Raw genomic sequence first — 23698 nt, 5'->3', positions numbered from 1 at the left:
CAGATTCAAAAGAGAGAAGCTGACAAATGTAATATAATAATATCATTCATTCAATGCTCTGTGTTCCACAATAAGAGCTTCATTGCAACATTTCTTTTAATCCTTGCAGCAACCATACAAGGTCACAGAAGTAAAACCATGCATCAAAGGTCACACAGCAGTCAAGCAGTGGGACTGGATTTGAACCCAGTGGATAAAGAATCCATGTGCAATACAGGAGATGCAGGAGACCCAGGTTTGATCCCTGTGTCAGAAAGATCCCTGAGAGGAAGGCATAGCAACCCACTCCAGTATTCTTGTCTGCAGAATTCCATGGACAGAGGAGCCTGGCAGGCTACAGTCCATAGTGTCACAAAGAGTCAGACACAACTGAAGAGACTGAATGCACACACACAGAGCTGAAATGCAAAGTCAGTGAGTATCACTTCTAAGCTTATGGCCTCAAACCCAGAAAGAAATGTTGGCCAAATCAAAGTTGATGGTAAGATTGAAGCCTCCAAGTCTAGTTGACCAGGGACAACTTAAAAAAAAAAAAAAAAAAAAAAAAAAAAAAACCTGGTGACCAATATACATACCCCTCTAAGTGCCAAAGAGATGATGAGGAAGTATTGATGGCAAAGCTGGCAAACACAGACAACAAATTCCCCATCCTCTGAGCCAGAGACATCAAGCTAATGGTGTTCCTGACACACCTGGGAAGGTCAGGCAAAGTTATGAGAAAGAAGAAAAAGCAGAACAGATGCAGCCAAGATCTCAAGAAAATCTAACTACACCTGCTTCTGATGGCAGTGGGAAAAGCCAAATAGAAAAAGGTAAAAATCCAAATGCCCATTGGCAGCAGAATGGATACACGATGGTGGTATATCCATACAATGGAATATTACTCAGCCATTAAAAGGAAATTCTGACACATGCTACAACCTGGATGAGCCTTGAGCACAATATGCTAAGTGAAAGAAGCGAGACACAAAAGGACAAACTCTGTATGATTCACTCATATGAGGTACCTGGAGTTGTCTGAGTTATAGAGACAGAGACTAGAATAGTAGCTGCCAGGCACTAGGGGAGGGGAGAATGGGGACTGAGATTTTAATGGACACCGAGTTTGGGAAGATGGACGAGCTCTGGAGTCAGTGACTAATGATTGCACAACAATGTGAATGTACTTAAAGCCACTGAACTGAACATTTTTTAAATGGTTAAATTAATTTTATGTTACACATATTTTACCACCTTTTTTCAAAAAGTCAAATACAACCTTGCTATGGCCATAAAGAGCAAGTTCCATTGCCTGGAACCATAAGAAGAGAGTTGTGCGTAAGTGCTGGGAAAGGCAGGCACTTGAGTCAGGATCTACGCAGGGCATGGCTACAGACAGATAAACAGAAGCTCTGAGCTGCGATGGTCCAAGCAAACTCACCGCAAACCACCCCCAGGCACTGACATTTCCTTCCCCAGAGAGGAACAAGGACTGTAGACTCCCCGAGCACAAGAAAGGGTGCCTGGCTTCCGACCTTCCCCGCCTTCCCCAGACTACACTCCAGAAGTCCCCATACCCTGTATTCACACAGTGGTGTGGTGCCATCTGAAGCTGATCCCACCACATGGCACAGGGCAGTAGCAGCATCCTGGTGGAAGCCTGCAGAAATGCCATCGCCGTCACTTAATCTGAGGAGAAACCTAGGATTGTAATGACCTCTCAAGCCTCAATGCTCCAACCTCTAAACTAGAAAGATAGGTAGGGAGTTTGGGATGGGCAGGTACACACTGCTATATTTAAAATGGATAACCAACAAAGACCTACTATATAGCACAGGGAACTCTGTTCAGTGTTACACGGCAGCCTAGATGGGAGGGGAGTACGAGGGAAAACGGATACATGCCTATGTATGGCTGAGTCCCTTCGCTGTTCACCTGAAACTATCACGACATTGTTAATCAATACAAAATTAAAAGTTTTTAAAATAATTAATTTAATTAATTAAATATGGGAGGATGGCACACACGCTTCAATTTTAGGCAGGGCCTGTCTGCTGTTCAGATGTGACTTCTGTGTTGAGGCTGAATCAGATGGTGATAGGAGGGGATACATGGGCTTCCCTGGTGGTTCAGAACCTGGTGGTAAAGAATCTTCCTGCAACACAGGAGACCCAGGTTTGATCCCTGGGTCAGGAAGATCCCCTGGAGAAAGAAATGACAACCCACTCCAGTATTCTTGCCTGGGAAATTCCACGGACAGAGGAGCCTGGCGAGCTCCAGTCCATGGGGTCGCAAAGAGTCAGACATGACTAAGCGACTAAACCACAACCTCCACCACCACACACACTTCACAGCTTGTGCTGAGGATTAAAGATCAGGCTTGTGCAGCCCTCAGAGCAAAGCCTGACCTGCCCAGCACTGAACCTAGTTCTGCTCTTGAGGGCATCACTGGTACTAGCTTTCTCTGCTGGGTTTTCACTTCATACGTGAAGTCCAAAAGGCAGACGACAGGACAAACTATGAGGAGGTGAGGGCCAGAAGGCTTCCCGACTCTGACAAGAAAGATGGACTTACAATCTCATACAATAAAGCAGGAGAAAGGCATTAGAGTTGAACCGTGAGAATGCCAGGAGCCAACTTAATAAAGGAGAAGCAAGCATCCTTACTCTTCTGTGGGAGTTAAAAATCTGCCAATTGCTTTCTTATCTGGGATTCATTTAACTTTCCCCCTTATCTTGGTCAGAGATGGAGTCCCTAATTATTGCTGGCTGTACTTCTCATACACACAATACACACAGGAGCAACCGAGGCATCTTCTCACATTTGCAACTTTCTGTTACCACTACTTGGGAGACGTAAAAGAAGACTATTTTCCTCCAAAGACTGTATGTTTGGGTAACAGAATTTGGCCACACTAGCTTTCCCTAAAGATGGCATCCCCCTCCTACCCCCATCTACCAGGGTATTGAGCCAGCATTTGAACCCAATCTGCATTTCCAAAACTCTTAAGTAAGAAGCTAGCTATGTGGCCTGCAGCCCGGAACTAGAATTATCACTGGATTTTACAGACAAGGGAACTGAGGCACAGAGAAGTGAAGTCACATGCCCAAGGCCATACAGCAGGTAAAGAGTAGACTGGAACTGAAATCAGGGCAGCCCACTGTAACCACCTAGCTCTTTTGATTCACAGAGTTCATGGTTCCCTATAGCCTGATTCTATATGTATTCCAGCAATACCCGCTACAGCTAATGAGGCTGGTGACCTTCTTCACATCCCTTGCATTTTGAGTGCTCAGGCTGTTACCTCACTCAGCACAACACAATGCTTGTTCTGCTTACTTAATTCCAATTCCCTCTTCAAGTCAGTGCTTGTCAAGCTTTGCCAGCAGACTGAAAATGTGTCTGCTCATTTCTCACTCTGCCCTTCAGGAATCCATGGTGTGTCTCCATAGTCCTCCTGCACTGCTCAATCAAAATTCCTGGATAATTTTCATCTCTTCCCTAAGCCATGCATATATCTGAAAACACCTAGCCACCATGAGAAGGCAGCCATTCAGCTTCATTCATTCATTGGTCCACGGAATGAATGGACCAATTCACTGGTTTGTTCTGCTCAGCTATCAAGTGCCAGAAACTGCCTGGCCACAAGAATAAGAAAGCAGGGAATTCCCTGGTGGTCCAGTGCTTAGGACTTAGTGCTTTCACTGCCATGGCCTGGGTTGGATCCCTGGTTGCGGAACTAAGATCCTGAAAGCTGCACTGCGCAGCCAAAAGACGAATAACAAAGTATACGATTCAAGTTCCTGCCCTTAAGGTAATCACACTCTGGTGGGACAGATAAAGGGGTTAATTTCAGATGGCAATGAGGGCAAAAGCAAAAGTAGAGTGATGAAGTGGTGAGTGACTGGAAGAAAGGAAGGTTCTATCAGAAGGTAACACGAGTCTAGACCAGGATTTCTAAATCTTGGTACAATACCAAGGACCCAGATGACTAAACTCAGTCCTACTGCAGTGGCCAACGATCTGCTTAAGCCTCAAGGACTGGTTTACACACAGTATGTGGCATTCTTCTCCATCTCTCTCCCCCTGGCTGTAAATAAGCAGGCCCGTCACCCCGTTTGCCACGGTCACCTGTCTGCAAACAAGAGAAGCCATCCTAAGGTCAGGCCAACATTGTGAAGAGAGCACTGAGAGAATCAAGGCTACCCTTTACAGTATCTAGGCTGTGTCCCTACAGTTGGTAAGTATAGGCTGAAATCCAATCCATTATCTGCTCTCCACGCCACGCAGTGATGTGTTTGCCCAGCAGAGATATAATTTCTACTCTGAACAAAGACATCATATGGGCTAGAGGCAGCTCTGAAGCAAATCAGAAAAACATGGCCCATGCCCTGATCAAACCCTAACTGAAGCTCCCTTCTTATTCTGAAATCCTTGCTTACATATATCAGTTAATCCTCTTTGCTGTTTAAGCCATTTGAGTTGTTTTTTTCTATGATTTGTAACCAAAAGCATCAAGTGATAAAATAGCTTATGCGACTCCCAGGTAACTTAAGAGTTTCCCTCCCTGCATAAAATACTCAAATTGAAGTAATTTATTCAACCATCTGTTATATTAGGTGCTGGAGACTGAGCAGTCCACAGGAAAAACATCATCCCTAGCTTCATGGAATTTATCTATTCTATGTAAACCACTCCATTTGAGACAATCAGCACACTGCCATACCGAGCTTCTTTAAGAAAACTGTCTGTCAGTAAAAATATTGATAAAACGATCAGAAGGACACTTAAAATCTACCTATCTCAGGCTTGCACATTTAACAAACATCAACACAAAGGGTCACTTCAGCCTCTTTTTCTTGGAGCAGATAAATGTGTCACTAAAGAAATATGACTGCCCTCACCATTTGTAATAGCAACGTCTCCCATGCTGTTCAATCTGGTAGACTCTACCCCCGCGTGGCTGCTGCTACTAAGTCACTTCAGTCGTGTCCGACTCTGTGCGACCCCATAGACGGCAGCCCACCAGGCTCCCCCGTCCCTGGGATTCTCCAGGCAAGAACACTGGAGTGGGTTGCCATTTCCTTCTCCAATGCATGAAAGTGAAGAGTGAAAGTGAAGTCGCTCAGTGTCCAACTCTTAGAGACCCCATGGACTGCAGCCTACCAGGCCCCTCCATCCATGGGATTTTCCAGGCAAGAGTACTGGAGTCGGGTGCCATTGCCTTCTCCAGCGTGGCTACTTATGGCTAAATTTAAATTAATGCTATATAAATAAGAAGGGAAAAAACCTTTTTCATAGCATTGCTGGTGAGAGGTAGCCACGCCAACCGCATGACAAGCACACAATCTCCTTACGCTAGCATATAAAATAGCAGACAGCACAGCTGAAGAACATCTCCATCACTGCAAAAACACTCTACTGGGTTGTATTAATACTTTCCTTCTCCAGAGTTTACTTTCTATTTTACAAAAAGGCAAGCACGGTGATGAGGAAGAGGTCTCTTAAATTACCAGGCTAATGCTAGGATCCTGAAGCAAAAAAATGACCTTCCACGTACGCATCTGCACACAGCCAGTATGTGCCACCCTAAAAGAACCAGCAGCTCAAATAACTCAATTAGTATTTCTATTCTTGACTCCATTCCCCAATCAATGTTCGTTTAAATGTAGAGTGGGGTCTGCTACCATCATTTATTAGGGAACTGGATTTGAAAAGGCCAGCATGTCTCAAGGCCAGGAGTCTCAAGCTTTAAACTTACCACAACAAGCCAAAATTTTTTTTAAACAAATGTGTGGATTCACAGGGTCCACCCTCTAGGAATTCTAGATTCCACAGGTCTGAGATGGGGCCGAGTAACCTCCGAATTTCATAAACACTGGATGATTCTGAATCGGTGACCATTTTATGAACCACTCTTTGGAGTTGGGGTTATCAGGATTCCACTGAGCAGGGAGACATGAGTTAGTAGCACTAACAGACTCGCCCACAGATGTCCAGAGCTCACAAACTCTCCCAGGTAATTCTGATGTACTTTCCATTTACCCAAAACCTAATTTGCGGGCCCGTTTCTGAAGTTGATTATTTTCTCCAAGCAGCTCTGTCTGCAAGCTGCTGGCAGCCACCAGGTGACTACAAGTGCCTGGTAACAGGTACCCAGGGCTTCCAATTTCCCCCACAGCCCTTCCAGAATGTCTTTCTTCCCTCAGGAATCCAGGCAACAGGGTGACTCATCATGTTTTATTAAACCCCATGGATGGGCTCCTTCCACCAAAACAGATTTCAACAGTGACAACCAGCTATCATCTTCCCCAACAATGCCGTCTTCTAACAATTGCCTTCCTCAGAGATAATTCACGCAGAATAGCTTGAGCTTACATTTTTAGTTAAAATGTCTCAGAAACAGATTCACATTGCTTTTGAAAGCCTAGGCCTTTCTTCCTTATGGCAGTATTTTCCCACAGAGACAGAAATAGCCAAGAGCTGCACTGAGTTTTCCTCTGCTGGGCATCCTAACTCTCTGACATTCCTTTTTCAAATCATGATATGTGTACAATATATCAATATTGAGACAACACTTTGTGCTTTCTAAAGAGTCTTCCTAGACCCTGTGCAGGTACTAAATGGTGACTTTGCACTGTGGCATGATTCCTCATGACTGGACTCTTCTCTCTGCCAAATACCAAAGCTCGGGAAGCTCACCAATGTCTGTCCAGCCTAAAACACTGCAGAGGACTTCCCTGGTGGTCCAATAGTTAAGACTCCACTGCAGAGGGCACAGGCTCATTCCCTGGTCTGGGAAGATCCTGCATGTGGCATAGGGCAGCCAAAAAATTAAAATTAAAAAAAAATAAAAATAGTTAAAACACTGCAGAATATAAGCCTTTCCTGCTCCATCTTATCCTTGGGCATTTTAAAGTAGGACAGAAGCCAAATTTCATCCTAACTTGGAGGAATCATGGGTGCCCCAAAAGTGGTGTTCATACTGAAGGAGGCGGATCAGAGCATACAGCAGTCTCCACTTGAAAACACTCCTTAGTTTTGTCTCACACTCAAAGTCCTGGATTACATATAGTATATCTTATCTAAAATCTGAATTTCTAGACAGTCTCTTGGAATGTTCTCACTATGATACTGATATGGAGAGAAAGAAGGCAATGGGAGAAGAAGAGAATAGAAACACAGTCCCATCCACACCTGGCACAATCTGAGCTCTATGTCAGGTGCTCACTGCCAACTCTTCAGTTTTCATTTTACAGAGGCCTGTCCTTGGTTGGCTCCATGACAGAAAAACTGCACTCCCTAAATTTCAAATCTGATTTACACAAGTCCTCTTCCCCATCCTAGGTCAGCAAGCCTGGTGCCCACCATGAATCCTGCAACACAAAATGATCCATGATGTAGGCAGGAAAGCAAGAAGGGCTGCGCTGGTTTTCAAAAAACTAGAATTCTACCAGATAATGCTGGCCTGGAGAACAGAGGTGAATCGTGCTCTGAAAGCATCTGCTTTTGGACTAAAGGTCAGGGTCCTGATTTACCTGTAGAATAGCCAAATGAGACATGTTATTAGGGATTTTCCTGCCATATTTAGAAGTTCCCTAAGAAATACACATAAAAGTCATTCATTCTTTAATTGGGAAGACTACACATTTTAGAGTACAATAACCTCAGGGCAGAGAATATATACTGTTCCCAGTACATACTCACATAAATGTCATCAAGATGTTATTTTGCACCCAGTTCTAAGACTCAGAAGACCAGGAAGCTGAAATAAAATAGTCCAAGACTCAAGATCAGCTGTCCAAATACAGCCTCTCCCCATCTCCTTGTGACTCGAACGGGAGAGCTGTCACCAGCTAAGCGACCAGTAAACTAACATGGTCTAAAGAGACAAACCTGACCACTTCTGGAACTTATTATTCTCCTCAACACACGTTTGTGGGCCCTCACTGGGAGCCAGTGGCTATCCTGGGCCCTGAAAACACAGACGAGTAAGAAACGTGATAACTGCTCTTTTGAAGAAACAGTATGAGAGACATCAAGTGAGAGAGACATCAAGTGAGAGAGACAAACAGGTCAACCAGAGGCTGCAGCTTGTTGCTTGAGGACCAAATACGGCTCCCAGATGTGTTGCTTGGTTTCTCCATGCTTTAGAAAATTTTTGAACTAACGCTTTTAAATTGGCAAAGTTCATTTTTTTTTTAACAATCAAAGATTCTGAACTCCTCTTTAAAGCTTAAAAAAATCTGGCAATGATGGGCAGTGCCCCGACAAGTCAACAACCAGCTGAAGCTGAGTGGCAACTGCTCCCTTTGAACAAAACAGCTCCTTCCAATTTACCCCAGTCCCCACCATTCCCTAATGCCCTTTAAAATATCCACTCATTATCTGCGTTTGTGATGACTATTGCAAAGGAACAATTCCAGTGCTAGGTAGGATCTGTTCTAACTGAGCTAAGTTAAGAAATATACAGGACTGTCACATCCAGGTGGCAGGGAGTTAAGTTGATAAGCCGCCTGAATGGTTTTTTCAAGGCATTAAGTTTTAAAAAGATAAAATTCAAGTGAGACAAGAAGTTCTAGACATCTATCCAAAGAAAATAGCTGAAGAAGTTCACTGAAATGTATATATAAGAATATTCAGCAATGTGTTGTATAAAACAAGAACTAAAAACAACCTAAATGTTCACTCTGAAAACACGATCTAACATATTATAGCACTACTAAAAACCAATTCCACAGCCATCAAAATGGTAAAGTTGATCTACACATAAGTGTAAGAAAAAAGTCTATGATATGTCGTTAGGCACAAAGAAAAATCACACTAAAACTATATGTGCAGTGCTATTCGATTTTCAGAAGAAAAAGACCCTCCCAAAAAAGTCTACCAAAAAAAAAAAAGTATGTGTATTTATATATGTTTATATATACATATAAATGTCTGGGTAAAAATAGAGTAACACATGTATTTCTCTGAGATGGGATTATGTGTAATGTGGGTACATTTTCCTTTCATAGAGTCACATCTTTCTGTATAGTACACATTGTTTAAATGAGGGAACAAATTGAATTTCACCATGAAAAAACCATAAGCTATGGAAGCACAGAACAACAATGGAGAGTGATCGACAGTCATCCAAGATCACAACTTTGAGTTTTTAAAAAATTAGAAACCAAAAAAATCTACATGCCTGTGCTTTCTGGGAAGAGGAAAAAAAAAAAAACTACATGCTCCAACACCAAACAAAGTCATTTTTTAATAACTTGATCTTGAGTTTTGAATTCTTAACCAAGTCACACAGACTTAAACAGGCTGATAGTTGGAGGAGGAAATGAGCAGGCTCTCCCTATCTGATGTAAATTCCAACGCTTAGCCAAGAATCCAGGTGGTAAAATACTGACTCTATTTAAATCAAACCAAAGTGATGCCTTCCGTGGCTACATTACGTAAGCAATAGGCTGCACTGCTGCACACATCTGGTCAGAATAAAGGCCCTCTAAGACCTTCAACACAATTAATTCAATATTTTCCTGACAGTTCAAAATGCTACGACAACTGGCAGACAACCATCTTAAATCATCACGGAAAAGTCAGACATATGGCTAAGTATATTTAATATGCTTTAAAAATAAGCCATAGATTTTTGAGCCAACAAGATCTTAGGCAAGAATTTTTATTTATTTAAAAGTTATGCCTACTCGTTACCTCAAAAGATTTCGATTCAAAGGTGATTGCTTGAGTACCTACAGAGGGCAGAGATTACAAAGAGACATAAAACAGGGATGCTGCCTTCAAGACTGTGAGAAGCACATAATCCAGTGCAGGAGACAGACAAGCAAATCTGCGTTCAAGACACTATTGTGACTCTTGAAATCATGATGTGCATGGGAGAAGACAGAGCACAGAGGAGGAAATTATCAACAGTGTTGGTGATGGAGATCTGGGAAAAGAGAAGGCAAATAAGCAGAATTGTTTGAAACTCTGTAGCAGCACCCTCTGTGTTCTGCCCAATAAACACTTTGCAAATCCATTTTATTATTATTATTAATTCTGGGACTCTTTTTGGGGATGGGTGAGGTCACCAGGCATGGTTTGCTGTCTCAGACAGCAATGGTACAGCTTAACAGAGGTCAACACACTTCTAGTGTGGAAAAACCTAGGACGAGAATTTTGGAACCAGGCAGATCTGAGCTGCAATCTCCCTAGTGTAAGTAAGCTACCTGGGGACCAGGATAAATTACCTGAGCTCTCAAGCTACTTTTCTCATAGCTAAAATGAGAATGACATCATCCACCCAGGCAAAACCCTAACCGGGGTCTCAGAGACATGGCAGAAGATCAATATATAGTAATTATGATGATCAGTTTACCGCTTCTAATTCAGATTCCCAGTCTCAACCATGAAACTACACCTGAGAGAAGAGCTTCTGGACTCAGTCTCAGGGCCCTCTGGGGCTGGATCTCTCTCTGAGATGGTTGTTGCTGTCCAGTCACTAAGCACGCCAGGTTCCTCTGCCCTCCACGATCTCCTGGAGTTTGCGCAAATTCATGTCCACTGAGTTGGTGACCCTATCTAACCATCTCATCCTCTGTCAGCCGCTTCTCCTCCTGCCCTCAATCTCTCCCAGCATCAGGGTCTTTTCCAACGAGACAGCTCTTCGCGTCAGGTGGACGTATTGTGCACTGTAGGATGTTTGGTCACATCTCTGGGCTCTGCTCTCTAAATGCCACTTAGCATTGACCCATCCTGAGTTGAGACACGGAGAAGGCAATGGCACCCCACTCCAGTACTCTTGCCTGGAAAATTCCATGGATGGAGGAGCCTGGTAGGCTGCAGTCCATGGGGTCTCGAAGAGTTGGACACGACTGAGCGACTTCACTTTCACTTTTCACTTTCACGCATTGGAGAAGGAAATGGCAACCCACTTCAGTGTTCTTGCCTGGAGAATCCCAGGGGCGGGGGAGCCTGGTGGGCTGCCGTCTATGGTGTCTCACAGAGTCAGACACGACTGAAGCGACTTAGCAGCAGCAGCAGCAGAGTTGAGACAATCAACAACATCTCCAGACATGGCCAAATGTCCCTTGGGGATCGAAATCCTCTTCAGTTGAAAAACCACTTCTTCAGAGGATGGATTGTTGGGTCTTTGTTGATGGGTCTTCATTTCTGAACTGAAAATTATCATGGCTGCTATTAGGTAGGTATGGCGGTAAGGACTACATACCATACACGCCAAGCAGAGGATAAACTGTTTTGCATATGTTTTCTCATTTAATCCTCACAACCACCCCTATGAGGTAGGCATTATTCTCATTTTCAACTGGGACAACTGACGTTCTGGGAGGTTAACATGCCTATGGTTCTTCAGCTGGAGTCAGACCCAACCAGGCTGACTTCAAAAGCTTGTAACACCAAGTCCCACTGCCTCTCCAGCCTTTCTTGATTCAGGAGTCTAGGTATGGTGCCAGGAAGGCCAGAGGACCTCAGGGTCAAGCTCTTAAGGATCACTTTTGCTGGTACTGCCCTACCCAGGACCCCCAGGAAACTGGAAGAGGATCATCCTCCCTACACCTTCCTGAACCACGGTCCTGAGGACACTCATTAGAATTAATTCTTCACCAGTGACAACACGGAAGAAATTCAGGCAGAGATCCAGAGGTTTCCTTCTTCCTTGTCTGCACTAATCCAGTCTCAGCCTTTTTAAATGGTGGCATCTGAATCAGGCAGAAAAATGAGGGCTTTTTCTAGACTTGAAAAGCTCTCTAGGGAACTGCACAACAATTGCTATCTCTCAAGAGATCCTTTCTTCTCCCGCACGTGCTTTCCAACAGGGAACATTCAGACAATAACAGAAGCCGGTATTTCGTGAGCACTCACCACGTGCCAGGCCCTAGGCCTTGTGGTTTACCTCAGTCTCCTAATTTGATCCTTCCATCAGCCTCAGGTAGTAGGTATTATTATCCCCATTTTCAGAAGGGGAAATCCTGGCACAGTGAGGAAGAAAGAGTATCTTGCCCTAAGTCACGCAGGTTATACACTGAAAAGCCTGACTTCTAACCCAGGCCAGCCTGAGTCCAAAACCTGCCCATCTACAACACACTGATAAATGCATACAGTCCTGTTAACACTGTATATGGCAATACCTGTGAAACATGGCTTATAATCAGGGCATAATGGCCTTGTAATTGCACCATCATGCCACTGTCCATAAAGAGAGCTTCGAGTCTCTCCTCACAATGGACTGAAAGATTAGCCTTATTGTGGAAAACATCACTGTATCCCATTAAAGTCACACACTAATGCCTCCGCTGGCAGTAAGAACAGGGCTGACACCTTAGCCGGGAGGATGTAATTCTCTTACGTAACTCATTCTCACCACACTGCAGATGGAACAGGAAACGTCTATACACACAACTGACGGGGCCCAGAACATCTCCACCATCATCCACTGAAGGGTGAGATTGTGTGCAAAGTTATCTGGCACACTCAGCACGGTGCTGGTCTAAATCCCTAAAATAAAGACCATTTGAGACCAGCCTGCAAGGCTCACCGTCTTCAAGGTTACTCTGAAATCAATCAGTGAAGCTCTGTTTAGCCCAAGTTATAGACAGCAAAAATTAAATCAAGTTTAATGTAGTTTATCACAAAGTACCTACATTTTCAGAGACTTTTAAATATCAGAATTTTCAGAGGCAACCAAGCTCAGACAGAATTCTTCTAGCTCTGAAGTTGACAGTGGACATTCAAGAAATACTTGAGCGATTACTATGCATTAGGCACCATTCTTGGTACTGGGGATCCAGAAGGAAACAGATCCACAACAACCCTACCCTCTTGGAGCTTATATTTGAGAGAGACAAAGTAAGGAACTTAGTCATTTTGAAATACTCGACATATTATAAAGTAAAATAAAGCAGAGGACAGGAATGGGGAATGACAAGTGGCAAAGATTTGAAGTTCATGAGGGAGTAAGCCTCTCAGGTGACCAGGTGGGGACCACCAGGCCACGGCCAGGGAGACAGAGGACAGGTTACAGGCCAGATTGTTGGGGGGTAGGGGGTCTTGTGAGTCACCAGGAGGATTTCAGTTTTTACTCAAGAGAGAAGGACTAGAGAAATAACTGTGTTATAGATTATCCATTCTTTAATTATTTAGCTATAAAAAGAGATTACTATTTAATCATAAGAGACATTGTTCAAATTACATCTTCTCGGTTTGCTACATGCTTTCAGAAAGGATAACATCTAGAACACACTGGACCCTCCACAGGCTGCTATACCATAAAGCAAAAGTCAGCATTACTTGCTTGTCCTTGACATCCATGCAGGTTCAGCTGCGAAAAACACCAAAACAAATTCCCCAGACATACTACATGGATGTTGACATCCACAGGAGCGCAGGAGAGCAAAGCTCCAGTGTTTACCAAGGATTTTTCAAGGTTATAGATCTCACATATGAGCTCCATAAAGACAGACAGGAAGGCAGTAACCTCCTTTTTTTAGGATATGAATGTCAGCCCTTAACGAATTTGACAGCCTTTATTCACAGTGTATACAAAAATCAGTATATTCTGTTACACGTATATACAAACTTAAGGAAGGGACCACTAACATCAGAGACTGGTGTTTTGCATTAAATAATCATCGTTTATAAAGCAACATCCTTCATGTAAACCCTTGTGGTAAAGAGATGTCAGAATGTTTTCCCTTATAAACCACTTAATTCCCCTTGGTGGATATCATCAATTCTGCCATCCGAAACTAGCTGGGTAATGAATGCCAACAAATGCAGTGAGCCCACTGTATGCCACGGCATCATAAGGTCAAGTTATTCGATTTTTAAATAACACGGCCATTGGCAAAGAGTAGCCACCAGAAACAGTGGACATGTTGGGTTCACTGTCCTTGCATTATTTTTTGTAAAAGCTGTAGAATGTTCCACAGTAAAACCTAAATATATCCTTCAGAGAGTGGTCTTTTGGCACCAAGAACAAAAACAGATTGATTTTTGAAAGTTTAAGTTAAAAAAAAAAAGACATAAACACAAAGCTCAGTTTAAGAGCAAGAGAGGACAAAAATCAGGCTGTTTTCCACAGCAAAGATCCGATTCGTTCTTGGCTGGAAAAACTGCACCCAGGGACAAAGCTACAAGAAGACAGAGGTAAAGTGTCATTCTTCTGGATGCTGACATAGACCAGGTCCCACATAAACAGAAAACAGGACAGCTCCTCGTCATCCTGTTGAATGAACATCTGAAATTTCACCTTTTAAACCCCACCTAGAGTCCACAGGCAGAAACACTTAAGTATAATTCATGAAGCCTTGTCAGTTATTTATTTATTTATAGCTCAGTATAAATTATTAGACAGAGAACCAGCTGATCAGAATGCCTAGTGATGAGAAAATGAACATATTAGGATTCAAACTGAGAAGAAATCAAAGAGGAATAGAGAGGAAAGGAGGAAACATGTTGTGGATGGCCTGATCTACATTCACCATTCTAATAAGAAGCAGCAAGAGAAAATTCATTCATACGGCCAACAAATTTTAGCGAGCACCTGTAGAAACAGTGACAGGCTTTATCTTCTTGGGCTCCAAAATCACTGCACATGGCAACTGCAGCCATGAAATTAAAAGACTGTTGCTCCTTGGAAGTAGAGCTATGACAAACCTAGACAGCATACTGAAAAGAAGAAACATTACTTTGCCCACAAAGGTCTGCCTAGTCAAAGCTATGGTTTTTCCAGGAGTCACGTATGGATGTTAGAGTTGGACTATAAAGAAAGCTGAGCGCTGAAGAACTGATGCTTTTGAACTGTGGTGTTGGAGAAGACTCTTGAGAGTACCTTGGACTGTAAGGAGATCCAACCAGTCCATTCTAAAGGAAATTAGTCCTGAATAATCACTGGAAGGACTGATGCTGAAGCTGAAGCTTGAATACTTTGGCCACCTGAAGAGAAGAACTGACACTGGAAAAGACCCTGATGCTGGGAAAGATTGAAGGCAGGAAGAGAAGGGGACAACAGAGGATGAGATGGTTGGATGGCATCACCGGCTCAATGGACATGAGTTTGAACAAGCTCCGGGAGTTGGTGATGGACAGGGAAGCCTGGCGTGCTGCAGTCCATGGGGCTGCAAACAGATACGACGGGGCGACTGTGCTGAACTGATGACTTGCCAGGTACTATTTTAGGGAAACAGAGGCATGAACACATGAGATATATTTCTTATTTTCATGAGCCTTACATTCCAATGGAAAGAGAGACATACAATAAAGAAGCAACAAAAGAAGATATTGTGAAATTATATCAAGGCTATGAAGACACAAACCAAAATGGGGAGATGGCATGTCATCCAGGGAGCTCTCTTATATGGGGGATCAGTGTGAACACTGGGGCCAGCTCAGACTGGCTCTGGAGAACCAGTTACATCCATCTCTTTGCAACTCCAGTGATGCAACAAATCAGTGTCTCCCTGCCACCAGAGCCAGTTGTTAAGCCTTTAGGAGCACACCACCAGATGAGGAGGTCTTTCTGAAGAGACACTTAAATAGACAAGTCAATCTTGTGACCATCTTGGGTGGGGTCGGCGGGTAGGGGAGGAAGCAAGCCCAGAGACCCCAAAAGCAGAATTCACAGGAAACCAAGCAAGATAAAGCACTGTGTTTTAAAACACGAACAGAATTATTTTGTTAAAATGTTGTAATACATTCCAATTGGTCAAAATAAACACACTATGTCAAAACAGAACTCAAAAAAGCACAAAGAACTATATTCAATTGTGTAATGGTCCTAAGTCCCTCATTACCGCGAGGGGAAGGGTCTGGTGGTGGTGTTGTGGTTTTTAAATTGTGTCTTATTTATTGTCTCCATTCTGTCTGTAAAAAAAAAAGTGGAGGGACAGTTTTGGTTCCTGGGTAATTTGCAAAACCACAAAATTCACTTACAAAAATATGTAAGCGTGACCTATAATATTACCAGTTTGGGAAACTACAATCACACCCTTTTAAACTTTTGGAGTCTGGGTTATTCAGGGAATCTTAGCATTTTATGAATGCAAAGGAACTGAGGGGGCATATCCACTTATTTTAGGTATAAAGAAAGGTCCAAATAGGTAACATACTGGAGATAACAGCAGTAGTCACCTAGCTTGTTCACGATTATCTGTTTCATTTGATGCCCTATTAGTTTTCTTCTTCTTTTTTTTTTCAGCCCCACTGTGCAGCATATGGTATTTTAGTTCCTCAACCAGGGATCAAACACATGCCCTCTGCATTGGAAGCACAGAGTCTTAACATCTAGACTGCCAGGGAAGTTCAATGCCATATTTTCAATGTCACTCTATATCCTACGACAGTGGTGCTCAAAATTGAGCATTTATCAGAATCACGTGAGGACTTGTTTAAAACACCCACAGGCTGCACACTCCTGAGTTTAGGTATCTGTAGGGCTGGGGTAAGGGCCAGGAATCTGCACATATAACCAGTTCCCTGGTGATGTCAATGCCACTGGTCTGGGGACCCTACTTGAAATTCACTGATCCAAGAACTGGAAGCATGGGTTTTGCAACCTAACACAGCTGAGTTCCAGCTCCACTTCAGCCACTTGTATGACCCTTGGAAAAGCCACCCAAACCCTCTGGACTTCAGTCTGTGACACATAAGTCCAGTTGGAAGGAATAAAGAAATGCCCATAAAGCACTAGCTCAGCCAAGGGCAAGGCCTTTTAGAAGCCAAGTGCTCAAAAAATACTAGTTACATCCTACAGAAATGTTTCCTTAATCATCATGGCTCCCCGTTATCTGCTATTTCACTTTCTGTGTTTTCAGTTACCTACAGTCAACCCCAGTCTGAAAATATTAAACAGAAAATCCCACAAATACACAATTCACACGTTTTAAATTGTGCACCAAGTAACATGATGAAAGTTCCCACCTTCCCGCTCTGTCCTGCCCAGGACATGAATCATCCCTTTGTCCAGGGTATCCTGCCTATTAGTCACTTAGAAGTCCCGTTATCAAATCAACTGTCCAGATATAGCCATTCTTGTATTCAAGTGACCCTTATTGGGCTCAATAATGGCCGGAAAGCACAAGAGGAGAGATGCTGGTAGTTCAGATCTGCCAAAGAGAAGCCATAAAGTACTTCCTTGAAGTGAAAAGGTGCAAGTTCTCAACTTAATAAAATCATATGCTGTGGGGACTTCCCTGGTTAAGACTGCACTTCTACCCCAGAGGGCAAGGTTTTGATCCCTGATCTGGGAACTAAGATCCCATATGCCACATGCCACAATCAAAACAAATCATAAGCTATGGATACTAAGATCTACAGTAAGAATGAATTTTCTATCTGTAAAATCATAAAGAAGGAAAAAAGAAATACATGCTAGTTTTGCTTTCATACTTCAAATTGCAAAGTTGCAGCTGCAGTGCATGATAAATGCTTTGATATTGATAAGATAGAAAAGGCATTAAATTTGTACAGTAAGGGATCGTGAGAGACCACGTTCACATACCTTTTATTACAGTATACAGTGTTATAATTTGTTCTGTTTTCTCATGTTGTTGTTAATCTCTCACTGTGCCTAATTTGGAATATACCATTCAAAAATACTTCACTTTTCTCCTTTTTCAACATACACTAGAATAAAGTTCAAAAGATAGATAAGATCAAAGATTGGAAAAGATATGGCAGAACTGGAACATTTATAGCAGCTTTATTCATAATAGGTGAAAGAAAAAAACAGTCCAAATGTCCATTGAGAAACAAAAATATAAACAATCTGGTATATGTATGCAATGTGATACTACTCCCCAATTCAAAACAACCATGACACACACAGTATGAAATCTCCAAAATATTTTGTTGAGGGCAAAAACCCAGACACAAAAGAGTGCATAGTGCAGTATTTCATTGATATGAATTTCAATGATAGACAAGACTAACCCAAAGTGAGAGAAATCAAATAGTCAATGCCTCTGGAAGAGGTGGAGGGAGCTGACTGGAAAAGTATAGGAGGGAAATTTCTGAGGTAATGGAAACGCTCTGTATCTTGATCTGGGTGAAGCGGACATGAGCATATACATTTGTCAAAGCCCATGAAACTATATACTTAAGATCTGTGCATTTTACTACAGGTAAATATAAACCTATAGTATATATAGTACATGTATATATATCTTATTATATATATGAAGTGATTTACTTTATATAGTATATATATGTAAATTTCTTAAGGCACTTTTGTGACAAAAAACTGTCATCCTTCATTTAAAATAAACCAACTCCAACCAAGTAGATCTATTGAGCTTGATTCTTTCACAGACCAGTCCTATTTCATATACCATTTACAACAGACTAGTTTGGTCTGTGCAACTTTCCAGAGAGCTGCTGTGAAATAGAGCAGAATTCTCTCCCACAAGAGGACCATGACATTTCCATACAGACAGCACCCAGAGTGACCCATGGCCCTGGGAGTAGCTAGTTTAAGGTGCAGACAACTCAAAAGTATTATTTTCCTTTACCAAGTAGGAGCCTATTTAATATGATTAAAACACAGTAATAAAAACACAAGAAGAACAATTTTGTCCTATAATTTAAATCATATTCTCAATATGAAAGAGAAGGCTGGTGATGGTGAAGCCTGGATGGGAGGGGAGTTTGGGGAGAATGGATATACATATATATGTATGACTGAGTCCCTTCCCTGTTTACCTAAAACTACCACAACACTGTTAAGTCGGCTATATCCCAATACAAAATAAAAAGTTTCAAGCTACCAAAAAAAGAGAGAGAGAAGGCTGGTGAAATGCTTTCCAGTGCCTTCTTTCTGTAATGAAGATGTTAGAAGAGCTGCCTGCGCCTGTGTAATCACGACAGGAAATAGCAGCTTTCACATTGTGGTGGATTTCAGGCCATTCAAACGTCCCCATCCATAACTTTATTCCACTACAAGAACAAGTAGGTTTGCATACACACACATGCACACACACTTTCTATGAGCATTCTTGCACAGCACACAGAATAATTCTGGGTGAAAGGAAATAAGATGGGGAGACACTAGCTTCCTTCAAACCCAGAGGCCTCTGATTCCAAACACACTTGGGTTACCTGATTGACCTTTCCAAAGTTTCACGATGATGCAGCATTGGGACAAAGCCTCCCAATCTTTGGTAACTGGTGGAGGGAGGCTCAGCCACCTATAGTATCTCACACACTGAGAATGAGCTCCCATGGATCAGTTAGACACTAGTAAAACGCTCCCTGCCCCCATAATCTCCAGGATAGTCAGGAACTCGTGCCCATCCTCTACCAGCCATGTCTCCAAGATGCCCTTGCATGGTGACCTACAGCCGACCCCATCAAATGCTATGACAATATTTTCTCTACAGTTGTATCAAGTCCTAGTAATGCAGGAACCTGAATTATGGTGTTAACCTCATAATTCAGATTCCTGACACTGAAAAAACCCAAGTCAGACATGACTTAGAGACTGAACAAAAACAAAGTCCTCTAGGAAACCTTCTCTGATAATACAACTGGAAGTTAGTTCCTAGTTTCCTAAATGCTAATGTTCATTTTTTTAAGTATCATTTATATTGCACTTTAAGATCCTGTTTGTACATAGGCATTATTTTCTTCCCTGAGACTGGACGCTCCTAGAGATTGAGGACTGTTTTGTAAACTTCATTTTATCTCTAACATTGCCAGCTCAGTACATAGCATATAAGTGTCTCAAAATGTTTGGTGATATATGGAGTAAGCAGAACCTGTTTTAATGGAGTAATGGTAATACACTGGGTTATTATCATTCTATACCTAATATCTAATAAAGTGCTAACACATTTTTTTAAAAAAGCTAAACTTAAAAGCTAGACATAGAAATAATTAACTGCCCCAATTTCACTTGAAACGTAACAATAGCTAGTCTTTATTGAGCACTTATTATGTGTCAGGCACTATTCTGCACCCTTTTTAAGTTTATGTAATACAAAACAGCCAGTTCACAGATTCAGGAGACGTATTTCCAGGTAAGACAAGGTGTTGGAGCTTAAGCAAAAGCTGAGGTGATATGCAGTAAATGAGGCATATTCTCTCCTTTCAATGAGCTTATCACCTTGTATGGAAAGAAGGGAAGGGATCTAACGCATAGTTCAGAATAAGTAAAAAACTGACAAGACACACATTTAGGGGAGTCCAGAAGAAGGCTGATTTCTTCATCCTGGCAGGATGCCTGAGGGCTTCTTGGCGGAGGTGAGCAATCAGATAATGAGGACACAAATGGAAGGAGATTTCCATAACTGTCAGTCCCTCAGCTCCCAAAGCTACCAAAAGGCCGGTCTCTTCTCCCTGTCCCCCTCCTCCACTTCATCTGGAACAGGCCTGTTTCCAAAAGAGGACTAGCTCAGCCCAGCCCTCCTTTCCTCTGACACAGTCCTCCAGCTGCTGCTTGCCCTTTCAAGCACGCAGGCACATGTGTGAACTTTTCACCAGGGCTCAACCTGGTGCTTTTGCAAGGAAGAACCTGGATCACGGTGTTTGGTCATACAAGGGATCCCTTTAACGGAATCAATCCATTCCTTCTCTACTTCTCTTCTCAGGGACAGCCCTGAGCCTGTACCAAACTAAGATGCAAGGGACTCCCCCCAACCAGCAGCCATCAGAAGGGTCATCACTCCTCTCTAAGCTTCTGAGAGGTGAATTTGCTTCCACTCCCTTCTCTTAAGTGCACCCCTCAGGTCTCCCACACTCATCCCCCACCTCTCCCTCCTTGGTGGTTAAGGCTCTACAACAAGGATTTTCAAACCCTCACTCTTGGTATCTGTGTGACCTTGGGCAAGTAACTGAACCAACATCAGTAAATGAAACAATGTCAGTCCCAGCTTCTTCATCCGTAACATGGGGTTTATAAGAAAAACTCGCTCTCAGAATTGTTGTGCACCAGAACAAAAGAGTGCAAGGAAAGCATTTTACACAGAACCTGACACATAATAAGCGACAAGAAATAGCAGCTATAATCATCTTCACAGGGATGATAACGATGGTTGCAGTGATGGGGATGGTGGTGATGGTGGTGGTAGTATAAACTTGGGCTTGAATGGCGCTGAAATACCCTCTCTATTCTCTCCCCCCACCGCTACCCACAAGTCTGGGGCCAGGCCACACCGGTAGAGACACATGAGTCATCCAGTTGTGGCGTGAATGCAAGATCTTCAGGCTGCAGGCTTTGGGACTGAAAGGTGGTGATGCCCTAGCCCACCTGGCCGGTCACGGGGTGATGCTGATTTTCTGATTAAGGAGGTCCAACAATCAAAGACCCTCACCTCCTTCATACCCATTCTCCAGGTCTGAAAACAGTTAAGAGATCAAAGAACGCAGTAGCTGCGCCCGCTGCAACACTCGCCCAGGGAACCAAGAGAGCGTCCACTTTGCCCCTGCCTCAGTTCCCCAACTCTCCTCCCGGTGCAGGCAAGCCACTGCTGCACTAGGTGGCAGAGATAACAGGTTAGCAAACCGGGCCAGGGACAAATCTATGCGCTTCCCCGAGCTAACCCCAAGCCCCTCTTCCCAACGCAGGTGGGCAAACAACCCACAGCCTCTCAACAACTTGGTGTATTTCACCATCACCGGGCACACGGCCTCAACATCGCCCCTATGCCGCGTTCGCAGGAGAAAAGCGGGAAATCGAAAGGGGGGCGGGAGGCGGCTTCTCAGCCGAGTTCCCTTTTCTGGGGGCGCCTCCAGGAGGCGCGTCCCGACTTACCTTGTCTGACGGCTTTGAAGGTGACGGCCTCCTTGCAGCTGTCGATGACTCCCAGTACGTCATAGCGGGGCAAGCCGGACACCCGGATCCCCTGCACCTCCAGAAGTAACTCGCCCTCAACCAGCCGAGGGCCCTCGCCGCCACCGGGAAGCCCCGCCGCTTCGGTAGCCGTCAATGCTCCGACATACGGAAACTCGCCGTTCTCCGCGCCCCCCAGCACCGTCACCCCCAGCTCTCCCTGGGGTCCCCGCTTTACGGTGCATTCGTGAACCCTGCTAGTCCAGTGGTTCTTCTTCTGGATCACTTTCGACATGATGAGTTACACCCCTCCTACCTCCGCCAAAAAAAATAATGATAAAATGAGAGACAGGTGCCCCCCACAGCACAAGCCCCCAAGCCCCAGCTGGTTCATGGGAGAGACATCTCCCCCCAAACAACGCAGCGGGAGAGAGAAACTTGGCAGCCTCGCTCCCTTGCACACACTCGCTCACTCAAGCCATCATAAAACAAACTTTCTGGGCTTCCCCGCGAGCCCTGCACAGGCGCCCGCGAGCTTTGTTTGCATTCCGGTGCTTCTCGGTCCACGTTCCGGCGCCCGACCGTGCTCTCTGGGACCAGAGTCCACTCGGCGCCGCTTGGATTATTTTTTTTTCCTTCCTTTCTTTCTTTCTTGCCTCTTAGAAATGCGGTGTCTCCTCTTTGCCTCCCGTCTGGCTCGCCTTTTCTCGCTGGCGGGCAGTTTCTGAGGGTGAGGGAAGCCCTTCCAGGCAGTTGCTGGGAGCCCTGGAGACGCGGTAGCTGAGCGGGGGCGGGGGGGACAGGAGGGAAGTGCCTGCGTCCCCTTTAAGCAGATACAAAGGCTCGGCTTGTTTTGTTACAGTTCATTCTATTCCGCGCCGCCGAGCGCAGCGGCCGGCAAGAGGAGACGCGCGCGCATGCGCCCCGCGACCGCCTGCCGGCCGGCCCGCCCCACCCCGCCTTCCCGAAGAGAGAGATTCCAATGTGCTTCCCGTTGGGTCCTAAGTCCGACCTTTCCAGGATCAGCCACTTTTCTCCCCCTTCACACACCCTTCTCGTTCCTACTTTTATTTCAGTGCTCACGACTCTGCATAACCCTTCGGGGGTCTGGGAGACGAGCAAGTGTTTTACTCCAACTGTCTGCAACTTTTGAAAACATAGGCAATCTGCTTGGGCATTTTAAAACCATTTCAAACAGGTGGGGGTTGGGGAGACTCACACTCCCTCGCGCTCACACTCACGCACGCACACACGCCGGCCTAAGCTTCCTTACCGCCCTCGGCCAGTGGCTGGCCACGCTGTCGGTCACCCAGCCCACCCCCCGCCGCAATTCCGTCTAATACCCTGAACCCAACCCAGAGGAGTGCGCCTGCCCGGCTTCCCCCCAACCTGCACTGTGCGGGCGGGTTCTGGTCTTGGAGCAGGGTGTGCTCCAGCCTCTGCGACCCTGGGGAGAGGGGGGCTGTGGTGGTCCCCCAAATGGGATCCGTCACACGCTCACACACGTATACACACACTTATCTGCATCCTTAAACTTTAGGGCCAACTTTTCTGGACGCAGATAAAGTATAAGGCGAGGGAAAGAAGCCAAAAAGCAAGAGGGGCTTGGGGTCTTCAACCGAAAAGGGTCTAGCTCTTTAAAACTCCCTTGCGGCCAGAGACCTCTGGAACCAGGCGTCGGTCCTGGACTCAAGTTCCTGGCTGAGCTAAGCAGCCTTTGGACCCGCCCCGGGGCCAGGAGATAAGGATCACTCCTGGGTCTGGGATCTGCACCCGAGTCCTGGCGCCCGCGGGGGTGTGGGCGCGGCAGCCACCTCTCGGAATTCACAGCCGGGAGTTGCTTCTGCCTCGGGCGCCGCCCGAGGGCGGGGGTAGAGCCAGCTAATAATGTCCCTGCTAGGTTTCGGAATGTGCTCGGGGGCTGCGGACAGAAAGAATATCCTG

The 23698-nt window shown here is 44.5% G+C and overlaps 1 protein-coding gene across 14 annotated transcripts in view; it reads right to left on the bottom strand.

Annotated features, from left to right (window-relative positions):
- Positions 1 to 23089, bottom strand: part of MAGI1 (membrane associated guanylate kinase, WW and PDZ domain containing 1) — a 643759-nt gene extending 620670 nt beyond the window's left edge. For 6 of the 14 annotated variants that reach the window (XM_055557183.1, XM_055557184.1, XM_055557180.1 and 3 more), the window contains exon 1: positions 21737 to 23088. In XM_055557183.1, the coding sequence (XP_055413158.1) occupies positions 21737 to 22049 (313 nt within the window). In that variant the 5' untranslated portion in view covers positions 22050 to 23088. Of the gene's footprint in view, positions 1 to 21736 lie in introns of all 14 variants that reach the window. The other 8 variants (XM_055557176.1, XM_055557178.1, XM_055557179.1 and 5 more) reach the window with 3 other exon arrangements.
- Between the last annotated feature and the right edge of the window lie 609 nt (positions 23090 to 23698).

The sequence above is a fragment of the Bubalus kerabau genome, chromosome 20, assembly GCF_029407905.1.
Source record: "Bubalus kerabau isolate K-KA32 ecotype Philippines breed swamp buffalo chromosome 20, PCC_UOA_SB_1v2, whole genome shotgun sequence".
Classification (NCBI taxonomy): Eukaryota; Metazoa; Chordata; class Mammalia; order Artiodactyla; family Bovidae; genus Bubalus; species Bubalus kerabau.
Note: the sequence above shows the minus strand (reverse complement) of the source record. Positions and strands in the feature narration are given on the sequence as shown.